General features: G+C 41.0%; 1 protein-coding gene across 3 annotated transcripts in view; it reads left to right on the top strand.

The window, feature by feature from the left end:
- Nucleotides 1-13,536, top strand: part of mgab (MAX dimerization protein MGA b) — a 30,280-nt gene that overhangs the window by 2,105 nt on the left and 14,639 nt on the right. For 2 of the 3 annotated variants that reach the window (XM_085131771.1, XM_085131770.1), the window contains exons 2-13: nt 362-1,563; nt 3,352-3,805; nt 3,960-4,065; nt 5,496-5,609; nt 5,723-5,839; nt 9,144-9,257; nt 9,434-9,839; nt 11,757-11,934; nt 12,124-12,352; nt 12,493-12,665; nt 12,855-13,050; nt 13,136-13,365. In XM_085131771.1, coding sequence (XP_084987897.1) covers nt 398-1,563; nt 3,352-3,805; nt 3,960-4,065; nt 5,496-5,609; nt 5,723-5,839; nt 9,144-9,257; nt 9,434-9,839; nt 11,757-11,934; nt 12,124-12,352; nt 12,493-12,665; nt 12,855-13,050; nt 13,136-13,365 — 3,483 coding nt within the window. In that variant the 5' untranslated portion in view covers nt 362-397. The remainder of the gene's footprint in view (nt 1-361; nt 1,564-3,351; nt 3,806-3,959; nt 4,066-5,495; nt 5,610-5,722; nt 5,840-9,143; nt 9,258-9,433; nt 9,840-11,756; nt 11,935-12,123; nt 12,353-12,492; nt 12,666-12,854; nt 13,051-13,135; nt 13,366-13,536) is intronic. The other variant, XM_085131772.1, reaches the window with a different exon arrangement.

Here is a 13,536-nt window from a genome sequence, read left to right as displayed (position 1 = left end):
CCACTGCTCTTTAGATGCATCGGTGCATCCCTGTTTGGTTTCTTTAAGTAAACACACATTTTCAGCGGTCTCTGAGTTGATCGGCACATTTTGGTTGTAATCATTTCTGAATGCAAAGTCTTTACATTTCTGGGTGCAGCTTTCCAGGCTCCTGTTTCCTTCCTGCCGCTGTTTGTTCTGCTTGGATGAGTTCTAATTGCATCCTCTCTGATCATTGTTTATATTATATTTGTTCTTCATTTTGTTTTTCTGTCTTTAAAATTAAATTCTGTTGGTTAGATTGTATCAGTGTAATGCATGTTGTACCTCTGAATGCTGTTATAGCGTACAAATAACGCTGTCTTTTTTGTTTGTGTGTCAGGTGTCTCATGCAGTTTGATGATCAGAGCCACCGGTGATGTCCGCCTTAGACTCTGAGCTCCCACCCATGGAGGAAAACCAGGCAGTGGAAGGTGAGAAGGGCACCTTGCTTAATGCGCCCTTCTCCGCTCCTCCTGCTTCCATTGCTTCTTCAGCTCCTCCGTTCCCAACCTTGACAAGACCTAATTTCACTAGTGATACAGTGATTGAGAGCAAAGCTGTCTCCATGGCGAGTAATGATTCCAGCGCTGCTGTTTCTTCACCTGCTGAAGCTAGCCCGGCTAAATCTGCAGTAACATCAGCTTCTACCTTAGAAGGAACTGTTGAAAAAAGCCCAGAAGCCTTGCATATAACATCCGCATCAGACTCCCTAACGTGCACGAAAACGAGCATCGTCAATATGCCCGAATCAACACCGTGGTCATCTGCGTTGCCCGCGACCACATTTGGCAACACGGACATGGAACAAGACTTTCCTGCGGTGCTGACCTTCAAAGGTGTCAGTGTCGTTTTGGAAAACAACAACGTGTGGAAGCAGTTCTACAAGTGTGGGACCGAGATGATTCTCACTAAGCAGGGCCGACGCATGTTCCCGTACTGCCGATACCGCTTGACTGGCCTGGATCCCAATCAGCAGTACAGTCTGGTCCTGTCCATAGTCCCATCGGGTCAGTACAGGTACCGCTGGAGTGCATCCAGATGGGAAGTCACCGGGCGGGCAGAACATCAAAACCAAGGTCTGATCCGAGCATTTTCACACCATTACTCACCCTGTCGCGGCTCAGATTGGATGAACAGCTTGGTGTCCTTCTACAAGCTCAAACTGACCAATAACTCCCAAGACCAGGATGGTCATATAATCTTACACTCCATGCATCGCTACATTCCTAGGCTTCACATAATACCTGTTCCAGATGGAGGCATGCCCACAGCTGACAAGCCTGTAGTTATGGGACATGAAAGCATGACCTTTACTTTTCCACAAACTGAATTTATGGCTGTGACGACGTATCAGAACTTTCGGATTACCCAGCTGAAAATTAATCACAACCCGTTCGCAAAGGGATTTAGGGAGGACGGGAACAACCCCCGTCTGAACAGAATCGCTAGAGAGGCTCAAGCTATTGTGAAGACGGAATACCAGCCCACAGTGATCGAACCTGCCGAACCCAGTGAAAACCAGGAGGAGGTACTGGATCTGAGGTGGGTTTTGTGTTGTTTCTTCCTTTGTTTTAACATTGGCAAATTGCTGTGTTGTCACAGCAAAGAGAAATGCGTTTTTTGTATTGACACGCTGTTACTAACTATTATACTTTTATGTGAGTGCTATACTTTTGTGTTGTTGTGATGGAGTCTAGGTAATTATAAGTGCACGAGTAACTGAGCATTTATATTCTATGCATTTAATTGACCTAAAAATCCTACATGATCAAACGGATCACTTAAAGACAACTAAACCGACCAACCACTTTGTTAGTTACACTTCGTCAGTACTGGGTTGGACTCCCTTTATCCTTCAGAACTGCTTTAATTCTTCAAGGCAGCAAGGTGCTGGAAACATTCCTCAGAAATTTTGGTCTATATTGGCGTGATGGTATCACGTATAGCCCCTTTCTACTAGTACCTACTCTGGTCGGTTCGGCTTGGCACACCTCAACTTGTTTTTTGGAGTTTTTCATTAGGTGCTAGCATCTAGTACCAGGTATATTTTTTTAGTACCTACTCTGCCGGGGATCCGAGCAGTCTTGGGTGATTAAAAATATGACGTCGACAGACTGCATGCAACCAACTGGCCCTTCTGTGACATCGTTCAGTGAGTCATAACGGTGTCTCCTTACGAAAATCCAAACCACTATTTTTTTAAAACTTGACAATGAGGGAAATGGCTACACAAAAAACACCTTGTTTCCTAAGTCTGCCAAAAAGACATACACCAAACAGCGAGTATGCCATTGCTTCAACGTCCTCCTTTGTAGTGGCATTCGTGTCAAAAGTCCAATGACATCGTGGGACTTTTGGCCGCATTGCTGTAACGACCACATGCACATTAGATGGTACTCAAATGTAATGGAAAACAACCAAAACAGAGTCGAGTCGAGCCTTGCGAAGCCTAGTAGGTGCTAGTGGAAAAGGGTTAATAGTTGCTGCAGATGTGTCTGCTGCACGTCCACCCAAATTTGCTCTGCTGGATTGCGATCTGGTCATTGCCATGTTCAAGAAACTAGTCTGAGATGATCCGTGAAATACGGTGGCCCTGGTCTGCTCAGAGAAAAAATTCCCAGACCGTTACACCACCATCAGGAGCAGTGACAATTATCAGACCAGGTAATGTTTTTCCAGGCTTCTAGTGTCCAATTGGCAGTCAGTGTGTTGTGCTTCAAGGTTTGACATGTCGTGCATTCAGAGATGCTCTTCTGCATGTGGTTGGCTTCCTGTCAGCAGGAAATGCATTGAGTAGCTATCATGCGATTGGCTGTTTAGATGTTTGTTTCACTGAGCAAGTGAACAGGTTTCCCCAATGAAGTGGCCAATGAGTCTATAAACTCATAGTGTGTGTGTGTGTGTTACATAGAATACACCACAGTGGAACAGCACGCGGTGATTCGCTGCAAAAAACGTCTGCAGCGTATAAACTCAGAATATTTGCAAGTTCTGATTCATTTATTTTGCAAGTCTTCAAATTTAATTGAGGAAATACTTCATATAATAATACAAATATTGCAGTTGTCTGAATGCAATATAAAAGTATAATAATCAGAACATTTTTGCAAGCTGTTTGTATTGGATTGCATGCATTATTAATTTCTTACTTGACTGCCTCATTAGGTGTAGGAATTTGTGAAATTGCCAGTTAAACAGCTGGAAATAGCTTATTAAAATGCCACTGCCACATGCTGCTCCACCTCAAATGAAAGGATTTTGCACTGAGATCATGATTAAATCCACTTGTTTGGTATCAATAACCAATATTAACTTTTATGTGTCTTACAGTGCAAACAGTCAAAATGACTCTGCTTCTCTATCAAATGTGCAAGAGACCCGATTGGTACTGAAGCCCATAATGTCTAACCCTGCTAGAAAAGATGAACCATATGTGCCCTGCATAAGAGGCAAACATGCGCTTGGTGAACTTGTGCTTGTTGCACCCAAGCAAGAAAGCGCTGCCACCAGTGTAGCCCCTGAGGTGCAGCAGGGCTTAAAAGTATGGATATCGCCTAAAGCGAGATCTGTGACTGCTAATTCCTCAACGTCTACCCCTGGATCATCACCTCGATTCTGTAAGAGGAGGAAGAAGATGAACAGACGTTGGTCAAATTTCCGGGGAAGAGAGTGTAAAACTGCAGCGGCCTCCTCCACAGTCGTCCTCAGCCCATCACTGACAGGCGCTATGCAACCGGAGATGGATGATATAGAAGGCCTGCTGTTTGTGTCGTTCACCTCAAAGGTAAAACACTGAAAGTGATTGCATTGGATGCTCAGAGCTCATCGGCATGTTTCCAGAGGGTGTAGTTTAATTTAATAAAGGGAGGGGTGGTTCCTTCAACATTCCACCTGATATCAAATAAATCTTTAAGCTTTAATGCTCTTTTATGTCACAGCAAGCTCTTGAGGTTCATGTCAGGAACAAGATGGTCAGTACCTCATCGTCAGCATCTCCGGCTTCCCTAACAACCCCAGCACCACCGACACAAACAAGCGACCAACGTGAGGATTTTCTTTCTTTCTTTCTTTCTTTCTTTCTTTCTTTCTTTCTTTCTTTCTTTCTTTCTTTCTTTCTTTTTCTTTCTTTCTTTTAGGGGTGGGCGATATAAACAATATACGATAGAAACGATATAAATTGGGCCAACGATAGAGATTTTGACTATACCGCTCTATCGCGATAGCGCATGTTGATGATGTCATCAAGCTGCGCCTGTTTTGGTCAAAAGCGGCTAAAATCATTATCATCTGCAAATTATGCCAGGTGACAGTCATAGCAAAGAGATGAAGCACTTTTGAAATATGGGGAAAGCCAAAAACTGCGCTTCACTTCCGTAACATTGATTCATTAATGTTGAATTCTCTCGCAGCTGTTCTATTCCCATATTGTTGCAGTACATTAATAACTACCTTGGATATTGGATGAATAATCTCAGTTGTTCTCCTGACTGAAGTTTTGCCCGTGTATAGCATCCTGCTATGCGATTGCATTTGTCCCTGACCACCAGAATCCCCCACGTTAACTTTTAATGAGTGGAAAAAGGTTAGCGTTCATCCTCCAGCTTCACTGTGCTAATGTTATGCTAACATAGCTGTGTCGCTAGCAATCACGTAGCACAACATTATATACCAGGTAGTCCAACTTCAGTAACCCTGCAAATGCCACTGCTGTTTAGTTTTCTGTCTTAATTTATGTTGGAAGTGGTAGCAAAGCTGTACGTTTTAATTAGTTTCAAAAATCTCTCAGTCAGAAAATGGTATGAAATGTTTAGGTGGAAAGCGAGCTAACTTCCTGTTAACTTCTAACTCTGTTAAATTTAATAACTTCTGTTTTCATGGATGCCTGGTTGTTAAACTTAATTGTTACACCTGGTAAAGCAACAACGCTGATAATTTTATTAAAGATGAAAGAATTTAGACCGTTTTTAACTCTTAGTGTTCGTTTGACTTTGGGAGCTGAAGCGGACGGAGTTTTGGACCCAATTACTCCGCAAAGCTCCTCACTACGGCAGCCGTAATGCTCTGACAATCCATCAAAACATTTAATGGATTTCTGCACCCCCAAATCGGTTCGAGGTCAGTAAGCACAACCAGAATTCATACATAAGGCACACTCGATTTTTGAGAAAATTAAAGGATTTTAAGTGTGCCTTATAGTGTGGAAAATACGTTATACAGAAGAAAATCATATATCGCGATATATATCGTTACCGCACATGCTTCTAATTATATCACGATATGGATTTCAGGCCATATCGCCCAGCCCTACTTTCTTTCTTTCTTTCTTTTTCTTCAGTCGATTAAACTATGGAATAAATATTTTTGTGCCTTTTTTATTAAAACCCTGTTTTTCTTTAAATATTATCGTGGAATCTTTGATATACATTTTTAATGTTGTTTGCCCGAATCTAAAATTGTATCTGTGGTGCTGACAGTGACCGTGAATCCAGAGACCGATGAGGAGAAGATGGCTCGTTTTGAGACTGCGCTGCTGAATGAGCTCAGAGTCCACAAACACAGACAAGTTATCCATCCCGTCTTGCAGGAGGGTGAGTATACAACGGGCATAGTCTTTCACGTTGTTACCTAAGTTTTATAAAATAAACGAAAGCACAAAAAAAACAACCCAAAACACTCTCACTGTTTTTACCGTTTCTCTCAGTGGGCTTGAAGTTGAGTTCCTTAGACCTCATTATGTCCATTGACCTGCAGTATTTGGGTGTTTCCCTCCCACTACCACCTCCAGAACACAGCAAGACCACCACTGTGTCTCCTGGTGGTAAGTTGGGCTGAATCTTTGACAGTTTGTGCATGTTTGATCGAGGTCCTTCGATTGCTTCTTTTGCACAATATCTTATGAGTAATTGGTCGTATGCTGTTGTCATAGTAAGAAAATAGGTGGACACACAATAGGTAAACTTTTGTTGAGTTTGACTTGTAGTCTAAGTATTGCAGAAAACTAATCAACGTGAGACTTGTCGGAAAAGTCCTTTAAATGGTACAGTGACCTGTGCAGTAGGTGGAGATGTCAGTGGCAAATTAGAGCGAGTCACATTAGATTTCTTGAATATGGTAAATGGCCTGTATTTGTATAGCGCTTTACTAGTCCCTAAGGAACCCAAAGCGCTTTACACATTCAGTCATCCACCCATTCACACACTGGTGATGGCAGCTACATTGTAATCACAGCCACCCTGGGGCGCACTGACAGAGGCGAGGCTGCCGGACACTGGCGCCACCGGGCCCTCTGACCACCACCAGCAACGGGTGAAGTGTCTTGCCCAAGGACACAACGATCGAGACTTGTCCAAGCTGGGGCTCGAACCGGCAACCTTCCGATTACAAGGCGAACTCCCATCTCTTGAGCCACGATCGCCATAGTGATTGATAATACCTAAACAAGGAGGCACCTTTTGTAAAAGCTGTGATTTTGTGTGATTTATATAAAACAAGTTTTTCTGCGTTGTTTTTAACAACTACTTGGTGCAGTCACAAAGCTACACAGCAAGTGGTCATATCTACGTTTGACGCAGTTATAAGCCCACTAATAATATTTCATCTAAACTTCATGCTCAGCGGGTTTGTGCATGTTTGGTAAGGTGATAGTAATGTGACAAGTGCAGTTTCCTCCAGGCACATTTTTCTTTCCGTCTTCTGATACTGTAAAAGTTGTACATTCCTTTGTTTCATCTTAACTGAACTACTGTAATGCACTGAAGGCCGGACTTAGTCAATCATCTCTTGTCCATTTACAATTAGTCCAAAATCCTGCAGCCAGATTCTTGAGTGGAAAAAGAGAGATGTTATTACTCCAGTGTTAGCAGTTTTGCACTGGCTCCCTCTGCATGACAGAATCCAATCTTAAAAAGTCATAAAAATATTTAAAAGGTCTTTGAGGCCCGCCTCTCGATCACTCCTGCTCATCCCACAGTTAAAGCTTATTTCAAAGGGAGCTCATGGCTTTGCTGTTGTTGCACCAAAACTCTGGAATGACGTCCCAGATGACCTCATCCGCTGTGACTGTTTTTAAGTCTTCTGTCAAACTTTTGGAAACTGCTGATTTCTGGAACTGTGATTGGACGATTAGTTGCTGTTGGGTTATTTCATGTAAAAACTCTGAATGTGTTTAGCAGGATGTTTTCAGGAACCCATTTATTGTATGTTATTTTAGTGTAAAGCAGGCTTTTAAAGGGGTTTTAAATTTCTAAATGTGCCGTGCCCCTCTCCTCACCCCTGAACTGGTTACAGCAGACAGCTGTCCCTCTCTGAGCCTAGTTCTGGGGGAGTTTCTTCCTGTTTAAAGGGAGTTTTTCCTTCCCACTCTCGCCAAGTGCTTGCTCATAAGACAACACCTAATTGTTCCAGGTTTCTCTCTTTTATTATAGAGTCTTTAGCTTCTAATATAAAGTATCTCGAGGTGACTGTTGTTGTGATTTGTGATTTAGCACGATAACTGCTATGAGCAGTGAATTAGTTATCACAAATTTTAAAAAAATTTTTAAATTTTTTTATTTATTTTATTTTTTTATAAATTTTATTTTCAGTCACAGCAGCATGTTGATAACAAAACATTGAACATAAAGTAGTTTGTTGTTCAGTATTTACAATACCCCAAAAGATAACAGAAATAGAAAAGGAAAACAAACAAACCAAAGAAACCCCTACAAAACAACAAAAAACAAACAAACAACAACAAACAAATATAAAAATAAAATGTATAAGGGACATTCAGTGTACAGTTAACTATGATAGTGATATAGAGATATGGCATCTGGTCATGATAAGGTGGTCATTTTAAACGTTTCCATGTACATCAGGAATGGCTGCCATGCCTTAAGAAATTTGGTAGTTGAACCTGCCAGTGTATATCTCAACAAATTTTAAATTTTTAAGGAAAGCTTGCACTAGCTTCAAAGCAGACTAACTCAGTTCATATTGACTAACTTGGGGAATTGGTGTGCCATGGATGGTTTATCCTTCGATTTAAAGCAAGTTTGATTCATGTGTCTGATTGCAATACACTGGTGAAGCGCTTAGTGCTGCTGGTCACTTATTAGGAGAATTTAGCAAAGTATTGAAAACCGAAGCATGGAAAGTCTCCCAGTCTTAACTAGAGATCTATTTTTAACCTCCTAGGACCTGCGTCCACATATGTGGACATCACATTTTGGGTTATTTAGACCAAAATACTCAATTTTGCTCTACAAGGGCCTGATATCCACTTACGAGGACATTATACTGCTACTGTTCTATCGAAATTTTAAACAAATATCCTCATAAGTGGCTCTCATTTTTAACAAATGAGAACAACTAAAATTAGGTAAAAAAAAAAAAATTAGTAATTCTTTGTTTTTACATTCATCAGGTCCCAATATCAAAGAGAAATTAAAAATGCATGCCATGGAAGAGTTCGGGTCTTAGGAGGTTAAAGTACTGAGTGTGGCCCTAAGATTCGATGTGTTGAATTTAGCTGCTTTTTTGTTTCTTTCCAGTAAAGTAAAGAACTTCAGACACGATCACATGCAGCGGCTTTGTAAGAAGATGTTTTAACAGCTTTATTGGAATGAATTAAACTCACAAAAGTACAAAAAGCACCATTTCCCCGGGTGCTTATCGGTACTCCTGTAATAAGGAGTCGGGTATTGACTGGAATTTTAAACATCCTCTGTACCCTTCACTAGCTTCAAACATTCAAGCCAAAGTGATGACAGCCATCACTGCTGACGTCGGCTGCTATGACGCAGAGACCGAAAAGCTAGTTGGAAATCTCAGAGTTGAGATTTGTTGTGTGGGTTTTCAAAGGGTGTGTGTCATATGAGGTTGCAGATCTTTCTTGATGAGTTTGTCAGTCATGCCACATTAAACCTTCGCATAATGTCAAGACAGAAGTGATTACGTGATGGCTCTTGGGCGATCAGATAAGAAAAGAACAGGAGTACAATTTTTCTCTTCAGCAAAGAGAATAAAATTGGCATCAAATTCTGATTAAAATTTGTGTTTCTGCTGGAGAACTCAGGCTGGCATTGTTAAAACATAATAGTGTGCTGTGACCTGTAACTAAAGGCATTATGTTTGCTGCACAGATGAGGCACTACCCTTCATCTCCAGAACGGGAAAGACAAGTGACATGACGAAAATAAAGGGGTGGAAAAACAAGTTCGTAAAAGCCAAGGAAACATCGTCTTCCAACGGTGAAGGTAAGGGCTGCTCGTCATGTTGTTGCTGCAATGTTCCTTTTATCATGCCGTGGGATTAGTGTAGTCATTCTAATTACCAAAAGATTAACTGAGCTGAAACCAGCTGAACGTACTTGTGTCTGATTCATTATTCTTCCTCAATAAATTAAAGTCTCTTTCTTCTTTCTCTCAAAAAGGATTACAAAAGAACCTCTCTGCCTTCTGCAGCAACATGTTGGATGAGTATTTAGAAAGCGAAGCTCAGCAAATCAGCGAGCGCGCCGCTGCTTTCTCTACAAACCCAGAAGGCTCGGTGTCCTATCAGCTGCCCGCTAAAAGCTCCAGCTACGTAAAGACCCTGGACAGCGTTCTCAAGCATCGAAAGGCTCCTTCGAAATTCCCGGTGGGGGCCAACAGGCCTTGTCCCCTATCCCACAAACCACTGCTCTATTCTGCTCTGACGTCACCTGCTCCTCCGCTGGCCACGCCAGCAGCCCCCCATCAAGCAGGAGCTAAATTCACCTTACAGGCTGCGTCCTCGCTGAGGCATCCAAGTGATGCTTGTGGTTCTAGTAATACCCAGAATCAGGGAGTTTCACAGAGGTAAGGATATATTTTAAATTTAGTCCCATTTGATCACATGTTTTGTGTTCTGAATTTGATTGGCTACTGATGTGGCTACAGGTTATTTGAGTTGAGAATCGATACTTTGTTGCAATAGTAAGAATTTCTAATTCCTCTAAGGTGACATTTCTCGTAAATAGATACAACAAAACCAAAGATTTTTCATTTCAAAATGGAAAAAATGCCACGATGATCACTGATACTGACTTTTTGTATTTGTATTCATGAAAGCCCTCTAAATATACTGATTTACTGTAGTTACCTACATTGTTTTGTACGTAAGTACAGTACAGGTTTAGTATTCGTTGATGCTTTTCAAAACCCAGCAGCAAGTTTTATGCAAGTTTTATCATATTTGTCTTGGTACCAGCTTAAAGTGAATTTCAACTCTCCACCTGCACTCTCAGGACTTTCTTTCTTTTGTGACTTTAATGCACTTTAAATTATTCTTCAATTTATCCACCAAAAGCTTTTTACCCCTCAGCCATAAAAGGCCGATGGGATATTGTCGTCACCCTGACGGCTGGGTGGGTGGTGTGGACACCCGAGTTTGTGAAAGGGATAACTCAAGAACTAGTCTACCTAGGATTTTAAAACCATACCATAGGTGAATCTACTAAAAGTCCCAGAGGAGTTTGAATCTCAGTTTGACCTTGGTCTAAAGGTCAAAGTTAGAGGTCATTTTTTCTATTTAAAAAAAAGAAGGAAGTCACGTAGGATTGGGACTTTTCCATTAGTACCTACTAAGATCGACTCGGCACAACTCGACTCGACAATCAAATACCACCTAATTTGTATGGTCGACACTCTAATGACTCATCGAGCGATGCCACTGACCAGGCAATCGGTGGCATGCAGTCTGACGATGTCACATTTTAGTACCTGCTTGGATCACTTGGAACTCCGGCCGAGCAGGTACTATTTTAGTACTTGGTACCAGGTGCTATGACCTAATGGAAAACCCTGAAAACCGTGGCGAACCGTGGTGAGTCGATCTGAGTAGGAACTAATGGAAAGGGGCTCATTAGGAGGGGTAGCAACAACAAACAACAGAGAGGTAACACTGACAGCCATCAGTATTTTTTCCACTAGTTGCTTATGAGTTTCACAAAACTACGGTGTTATAGTAGACTGTTTTTGAACAATGTAGAATCCATAGTAACTATTAAATTGATATTAGAATTGTATTTCTAGAAATATAATTAATAAAATTATTAGAAAGAGGGAAAAAAAACCAAAATGTTACATTGTGAGTCATGAACTATTTCATGACTCGCATATATATATATTTTTCTGATTTTTTTTCACTGATTTTTTTTTTTATCAGTTTGTTTGGGTGGTTATACATCTTTATTTATTTTTTTACTCAAAGGTTATAATTCTCATCCATTTCCTTCTCACCCATACTGTAGTTTTTGGGTTATGTAGAATCCATATTATCTATTAAATTCATATTAAGATTGTATTTATAGAAATATAATTAATAAAATGAATAAAAAGAGGGGAAAAAAACTAAATGTTACATTGTGAGTCATGAAATTATTTTTCACAATTTATCTTTTTCAGTCCATTCAAAATTAGTTTGTTTGGATGGTTATACATCTTTCTTTTTTTTTATTTTATCAAAAGTTATAATTCTCATCCATTTCCTTCTCACCCATACTGTAGTTTTTGGGTTATCCATATCCAGCCACATCCAGTGAAAATGACTGCAGTTATTGATCGTGTAATCCCCCTTTTCACCACTACATTGGCGGACATATACATAGGTTTCCTTGCTTTGTAATTAGTCCTGTAGCTGTTTTCCTACAGCTGTTTATAATGTAGTTTTGTTTAACGTCAGTACATCTTTTCAACGAACAATTCTTATCTGCTCATTTCATGTTTCTTCCCCAGGTTGTCAGAGATGAGCTTTGGTCAGAACCAGGGGCCGATGCACAAACCTTCGGGTCTCACCAAGTTCCAGCACAAGCTGCTGGAAATGGAGACGGCAGCTTTGAACCAGGGCCTCAGCAGAACACAGCTGACTACAGAGAGGCTGTCAGCTGCTCTGACTGTGTTACTGACAAAACAGGTATGTAGCATGTTTGTCCTCTGCAGGAAGTGTAGGAATGTCAGTGATGACTTCATTGTTTCATTCTGTAGTGATGTTTTTCAAAGTCACCCTGGCTTTTATAATATCAAATGTAAAGGAGGTACATTAAAGAAAAGCACACAAAGTGATTATTAAAGCTTTGATGATCTCACTTCTCATTTTAATCAGACGCAGCCCAGCCAGATCTTGAAAGTACCCCCTTCTCCAAATAAAGTTGCTGGACCTGAATGTGGTCAAGAGTTCTGCAGACTCGGCTGTGTGTGTTCCAGTCTGCAGCACCTGAACAGAGGCCATCTCCACTGCAGGCGGCCTGAATGCATGTTTGGCTGTGCCTGCTTCAAACGCAAGATCACTAAGCAGACGTCCACAGGGGAGAGCCAAGAACATCCTGTTTACTGTAAGATCGAGTTCAAGTTATTTCAGTATCATTTGTGTGTTGTTGACGATTTTTTCCCTGATTCTGACCGCAGTCTTTCAGAGTTTTTCTTTGCTCAGTTTGGTCACAAGTGTTAATGAGATACTTTTTGCCCTCCCCAGCAATGACTAATATGGAACACGTGGTCCAGCCTCGCCAAGGCTCACATGCTAATAAACTGTGGAAGCGTAATGGCAGTGATGAGGATCCAGAAGCAGTTTTTATTCCAAAAATTGCGCCCCTCTATGTGGTTACACCAAAGGTCCAAAAACGAATCAGTGTATTTCCACAACCGGTAAAATAAAATTGCTTTTCAACAGCTTTTTTTTTTAATTAAAGGCTGATGCTGAAGATTATTATTTTGCCATATTAATAATTGCTAAGTTTGTCAATTGCAAAAAACAAAACAAAGAAGTTTTTCTTTGTATTTGTTTATAATTTGTCCTGTAATCTCATTAAAAAGAGACTAAAATCTTCATTGCAGATACGTGAAGAAGATAAGGATCCAGTGTATAAATATTTGGAGAGCATGATGACATGTGCTCGTGTAAGAGAGTTCAATAGCAAGCCGCCTCCTCAAGTCACCATAGAGGCTAAGATCTTTGCACCAAACACCCCAACAAAACCACAAAAAACCACTGACAAGTACTACAGCACTTTACCAACTGTTAACAAAGCAGGTAAGAAAAATAGCTGCACTGTAGTGAAGTGGGATATTAAAGGTGTTTGTAGTTGTTTAAAAACATATTTCCCTGTAACCTCCAGGTGAAAACGCATCTCAGGAAACGGCATGTAGTGAAGTAGGAGCAAGGAAGCAAATACAGATCCAGTCAGTGTGTCGGTGGCAGAACGACCAGAGGATGATCCTGGAGGCTTTATGTCAGCGGATGAATCGTGATCAGCTTTCCCAACGTTTCTACATTGGTCCTTACCGCATCTGGCCAATCAGCAAGATCATTATGCGGAAGCCCAGCGGCTCCATCGTCACCTACCAGGTACTGAAGATTTGGGTATAGACTATATTAGAAAGAGTCGCCCACTGGATTGTGAAATCATGTTTTGATGCCTAAAGTCAGGAGCAGTTGTCTTTAGTTGTATTAGCCAGTACAAACAATATGTGCACCTACTGGTTACAGCAGGCTATTTGGGCCTTTTTACAGTTTTAT

This window comes from Neolamprologus multifasciatus, chromosome 15 (genome assembly GCF_963576455.1).
Source record: "Neolamprologus multifasciatus chromosome 15, fNeoMul1.2, whole genome shotgun sequence".
Taxonomy (NCBI): Eukaryota; Metazoa; Chordata; class Actinopteri; order Cichliformes; family Cichlidae; genus Neolamprologus; species Neolamprologus multifasciatus.
This window is presented reverse-complemented; position numbering and strand designations above follow the sequence as displayed.